The following is a 5,423-nucleotide window of genomic DNA, read 5'->3' on the forward strand; positions in this document are numbered from 1 at the left end:
TTATTTATTTATTTGTGTGTGTGTGTGTGGCCAGCTCAGCCCACCAGGGGGCAGGGCTGGCTGGCATGTGGTGCTGGGGGATTGAACCGCGGTCATTTTGCTTTTGTTAAGCTTGTTCTAAGTAGGTGCTTTAGACCACTGAGCCATCTCACCAGCCCTGTAAGTGGTATTGATGTCCATAAAGAAAATATTTTACTCTTTAGGGGCCAGAATGTGTTCAATATCTGCAACAGGAATACCTGCCCTCCTTACAAGTAGCTCCCGAAATAATTCAGGTAAGTGTTGCCCTGGCAGATTTTGTAAATGAGAGTATATAGTTCAATCTGAAATTTGATCCAAAAAGCCAAGTTGCGTTTAACATGATATTTTGCGATGTATAGGACAGTAAGACATGGAGTCTTACTGTAGAATGTGTATATTTTTATTTATCTCTAACAGAAATTTAATTTCCTGACATCAGATAGATGACAGGTCACAGTAGTAGTAATGTTCCCTAGGACTCTGTTAAGTAGAAATCACAGATGTTTTCATGCCAAGTAGGTAGTTAGAGATCCTGAGATACTGTTTATACATGTCACTGTTTCAAAATTACGTGTTACTAGTAATGGCACTATATGTATCTTATAACCTAGTAAGAGATAAGTCTTGTTTTGCCACACCTTAAATATTTTGATGACATAATTCATTAGAATTTGGTTTTTTTCTAATCCTATGGTATGATATTTTATGCGCTGCATAAACACATTCTGGAAGTACCTTGTAGGCCAGAGGGTACCATAGCACATAATAGAACTTCTGTCCTGAGGGTTTGAGCCAAGTTTATCCATGTTTCATTTGTAAATCTGAAACTGTTTCCAGGTAAGTGAGTGGAAAGTTACCTTGTACTCTCATGTTCTTACAAAGTAATGGCATTCAGTTTTCTTCTTGGTATGGCTATCTAAACTTCTTGTCCAATAATATACACTTTGCCATAAAATGAAATATCAAAGTGTTTTGTTTAGTGGGTTGAAATTTTTTTTTTTTTTTTTTTTTGATTCAGGGTCTCAATATGTCATGCATGCTGGCCTTGAACTCACTTATGTAGATTATGCTAGCCTCAGATTTACGGCAATCCTCCTGTCAGTCTCTTGAGTGCCAGGATTAGAAGCATGTGCCACCACACCTAGTGGTTCAAACTTTGATTAAAACTAGGATTATAGTCTTGTATGAAGTAAAATTTGTTTTTACCAACAAGGCTATGATTTTTTTGTTTTATTTTTAGTTTAACTTTATTATACATTCCTAACATTTTTAAGTGTACAGTACAATATTGTTAATTTAGGGACAGTGTTGTTTCTGCATTAGGTGGATTTCTAAGAAGTATCTTTCTTGCATAATTGAGATCTTAATGCCCATTAATTACAAACTTCTACTTAACTTTCTATTCTGATTCTGCACCAGCCCCGCCCGCCAGGGCATGCTGAGCCGGCAATTGAGACTGGGCATGGTGGCAAGCACCTGTAATCTCAGCTCTTGGGAGGCTGTAAACAGGAGAATCACTAAGAGTCTAACCTAGTAATGAGACCCTAAATACCCTGTAGACCCTTCCCTAAATGCAGAAAGAAAGAAAATTGAGAAATAAAGGTAGTTAAATACAAAAATGTTAATTGCTTATGTATTCTATACCCATAAGTAGAAATATACCACAGTTTATATATCTTTTCAGATTGCTGAATCATACAAATTACAATATTTCTTTTTAGTAATTTGATTGTCAAAGGTAGTATGAGGAGCCTCAGTTTTCCTTAGTGTCTGTGTATGTGGTACTGAGGATTGAACTCAGGACCCCGCGCTTGCCAGGCAGGCACTTACTCTACTGAGCTATCTCCCGACCCCAGTTTTCCCTTTTTAATATGCTTTATGTTCTGAAAACACTCTTTAGAGAATTGTATTAGAGAAACTATGCCTTTTTCCTTTTGTTCTAGCTGTGCTCACAGACCCTCTTACTGGTTAACAGGCATAATTTTGTGCTATTAACTCTTCTCAGGCATGAGTTCCTCTCACCCAGGAGAAACGTTCCCCAAAGTGAGAGCAGCCTGTTTGATAGTGTTGTGTTTAAAAATTCATATAACCTTTTATGGTGAGGATTTTGAGGGGTTGATTTGTTAAGCTCTCAGAGGAAGACTGTGTGTTGGAAATATTCTTAATGTCCACTGATAGATGAATAAAGAAAATAGGGAATATACATATATGATATTATTTATATATAGAAAAGGAAATCTTATATGGTATAGCATAAACAAAACGATTACATTATGTTAAATAAAATAACAAAGGGATAAATACAACATGATTCCACTTTTGTGAGACAACTAAAGTGGTCAAACTTTTCAAAACACAAAGTAGAATGGTGGTTTTTCAGAACGAGGGGCAAGAAATGGGAATTGTTCTAAAGCACAGAACTTCAGCTTTGCAAGGATTGAAAAGGCTGCTGGGTGTGGTGACAACTCCTGTAACCCCAGGACTCCAGAGGCTATGGCAGGAAGATCGCCCCAATTTAAAGAAAGAATACTGAGTGTCTGAATGAATTATGGTGACTATAATACAAACATTCTGTTCTCCTCTTTCCTCCTTTCCGTACTTCTCAGGAGTTTTGTCAAGCACTTCAGCAACCTGATGCTAAAGTTTTTAAAAACTATTTAAAGGTAAGTGTTTGCAAAGTCTCTGTCTTCATACAAGCGGTAATATATGAAGGCCCAAAGAGAATACGTAGATGCTGCAGCTTGACCGTCCCATCCTTCGGGATTGCTGGCTTCTAATGTCCGCTTCTAAGAATCTGCAGTTGCAGGATGTCTGGGGAAGCCCTTTCAGCTAATGTCTACAAAAGGTCACTTACTGTTAGACGTGCACACTGCATGTATCAATGCCCAGAGTGTCTCAGCCTGAAAATGCCCATCTCCTTTCAGTTTCAAGATGAAGTTAAATAGGAACTAGAGGATTGGGAGGATCAGAGATGCTTAACAGTCACCCAGTAAAGTCAACGGGAAGAACCTAAAAATATAAAAACAGAAGTATGAGTTACATGTTTGTATGCTATTTTAAAACATTTGAGTTGTGTAACAGACAAAAAGGGGAATCCTATGGTTTTGGAATCATAGCTCATATATAAATCTAAAATCACTGAATTAAGAAAACCTTTCAGTTGGCAAAAAGTACCAAATGTTTATTTGATATTCATACTTAATTAAATTAATGAGATAAACTGCATTCTCCTGTGTTATCAGTCATTTCTCATTTCACCACTACTTCCTGATACCAAGCACCGTGGTAAATGCTGTGGACAACACTTTAGTAATTTTTTCTCTGCCCAAGGAGCCCACTGTCTAGAAACAAAGTTAGCAGGACAGGATGTAGAACTGGGGTTTGTGATTCTAAACTTTTGTCAAAAATTATTTTTCTAGGGCCGGGGAGATGGCTCAGTAGAATAAGTGCTTGCCTGGCAAGCACAAGGGCCTGAGTTCAATCCCCGGTTCTGGAAAAAAAAAAAAATTATTTTTCTAGTTGTACTTTTTATCACTGAGAGTCCTGCCCTCCTTATTTTTCTCTAAAAGCAAAGTGTCCGTAGGTGTACAGCCATTTAAACTTGATTGAAGGACTCAAAAAAGCTTTGTTAGGTCAAAAACAGACATCAAAGGTCACTGTAGAAGGTCTGTGCTCCAAATGTATTTGTTCCTCTGCACAGCACTTACAGTTTTCCTCCTTGCCCCAGCCTGTCTTCACCAATGGCATTATCTTAGGGATAGTTGTCTCAGTGTTAGCATTCTTCTATTGGAAATAATGTGCCCTTTTCTCCCCTTAATCTCAGATCTTCCTGATTCAGTCTGCCCCTTAGGCAGACCTACCTCACTCGTATCTCTGATCTCCTTCATTTGTTCTAACCAGGCTGATACACTGAAAACATGTCATTACTAATTCATTGCCTTTCCTCATACATACTCCTCATACTCTTCCTAAACCCACTATTTACTAAAAACAAGCTCATTTTTCCTGGCTTGGCATTTAACTTCTTCCACATTCTGATTTCAGGCTGCCTTTCTTGTTTCTCCTGAAGGGTCTGCCTTTGCTGCTACGGTTCAGAATCCCTGCCTTGACCCCTGGGCTCCCGCTTCCGTGGTGGCGCACCCTCATGGTGGACGCTGTACTTCTTTACTTTTACTTTGCCCAAACTTGCTCTGCAGAGCCTGTTTTTTTACTCTACCTTTAGTAAAACTTTGCTACTGTTAAAAACAAAAACGGAACAATCGTGTCTTATTAGCAACCTTCCTTTGTGGATTCTGCCCATTTTTGTATGCCTGCCTTAAGCACGGATCCTTGAAAGGCTTTCTTTTGTTCCTATATATAGTGGTGGTTCTTTCTTCAACTTAGATTCACCTGCATATCTAATCCAGCAGATGCAAGGGGTATAACAAAGGATAAACTTAGACCTTATACTCAGTGGACTTTCTGCCTGCCATTGACTTTCTAGTGCTCATGTACCAGTCTGAATGGCAGTGTGTAATTCTGGGTCAGTATCTAGCACAGCCTATACCTGCTTCTTGACAGTCTCAAACACTGAATTGGAAGTAGCATTAATTGTCAAAGAATATAAATTCCTTAAGGATTCAAGCTGCTGTCTTTAGCAGTGTTAATTTTGAAAGTAGGTTAAATCAGTGTAAAAGTTTTTTTTTTTGTTTGTTTGTTTTTTTTTTGGTCGAACTGGGGATTGAACTCAGGCCCTTCCGCTTGCCCCGGAAGCGCTTATTCCACTGAGCCATCTCCCCGGCCCCAGTGTAAAAGTTTTGAGAGCATGTTTCCTTATACTACTTGGACCTCACAGCGTTATACCACAGTTTCATTGCTTACCCAGTTGAGCAATGTCAACTGAGTTGTATGTAAACTGTATCAAATTCTTCAGATTTTTTTTTTTTTCGGTATTGGGGATTGAACTCAGGACCTTGTGCTTGCCAGGCAAGCACTTATTCTACTGAGCTATCTCCCTAGCCCTATCAAATTCTTCAGAAGACAAAGTTCTTACCTTAGTTTATATGTGGATTTATAAATCATGTGAAACATTTTTAATAACTATTGTGTATTACAGAAAAGTGGCTAGCATTCAGAACTTGGAGCCATTCTTCATGTAAAAGAGGTTCGATTTTCTGACATTTGTATTAATTGTGTGCATAACTTTATTTACAGGTGTTTTTCCAGAGAGCAAAACCCTAAGGACTGGATTTCCTTGTACCCACATCATGATCAGGAATTCCAATTAATAATTTATAAAGGAGTGATTTTTTTGTGTGTGCCATTCACACTCTTTCAACATTGCTTTGAACTTATAGCAATGTATGTATTGGGATTTTTCTGTAAAATGGGTGTAATTTCCCCCTAAATACAGGTATGTAATA

The 5,423-nt window shown here is 38.2% G+C and overlaps 1 protein-coding gene across 2 annotated transcripts in view; it reads left to right on the plus strand.

Moving 5' to 3' along the window:
- Positions 1-5,366, plus strand: part of Xpot (exportin for tRNA) — a 35,332-nt gene extending 29,966 nt beyond the window's left edge. For both annotated transcript variants that reach the window (XM_004632126.2, XM_023716308.1), the window contains 3 exons: positions 204-275; positions 2,628-2,684; positions 5,215-5,366. In XM_004632126.2, coding sequence (XP_004632183.1) covers positions 204-275; positions 2,628-2,684; positions 5,215-5,241 — 156 coding nt within the window. In that variant the 3' untranslated portion in view covers positions 5,242-5,366. The remainder of the gene's footprint in view (positions 1-203; positions 276-2,627; positions 2,685-5,214) is intronic.
- The last annotated feature ends 57 nt before the right edge of the window (positions 5,367-5,423 follow it).

The sequence above is a fragment of the Octodon degus genome, unplaced genomic scaffold (genome assembly GCF_000260255.1).
Source record: "Octodon degus isolate 3935 unplaced genomic scaffold, OctDeg1.0 scaffold00047, whole genome shotgun sequence".
Lineage (NCBI taxonomy): Eukaryota > Metazoa > Chordata > Mammalia > Rodentia > Octodontidae > Octodon > Octodon degus.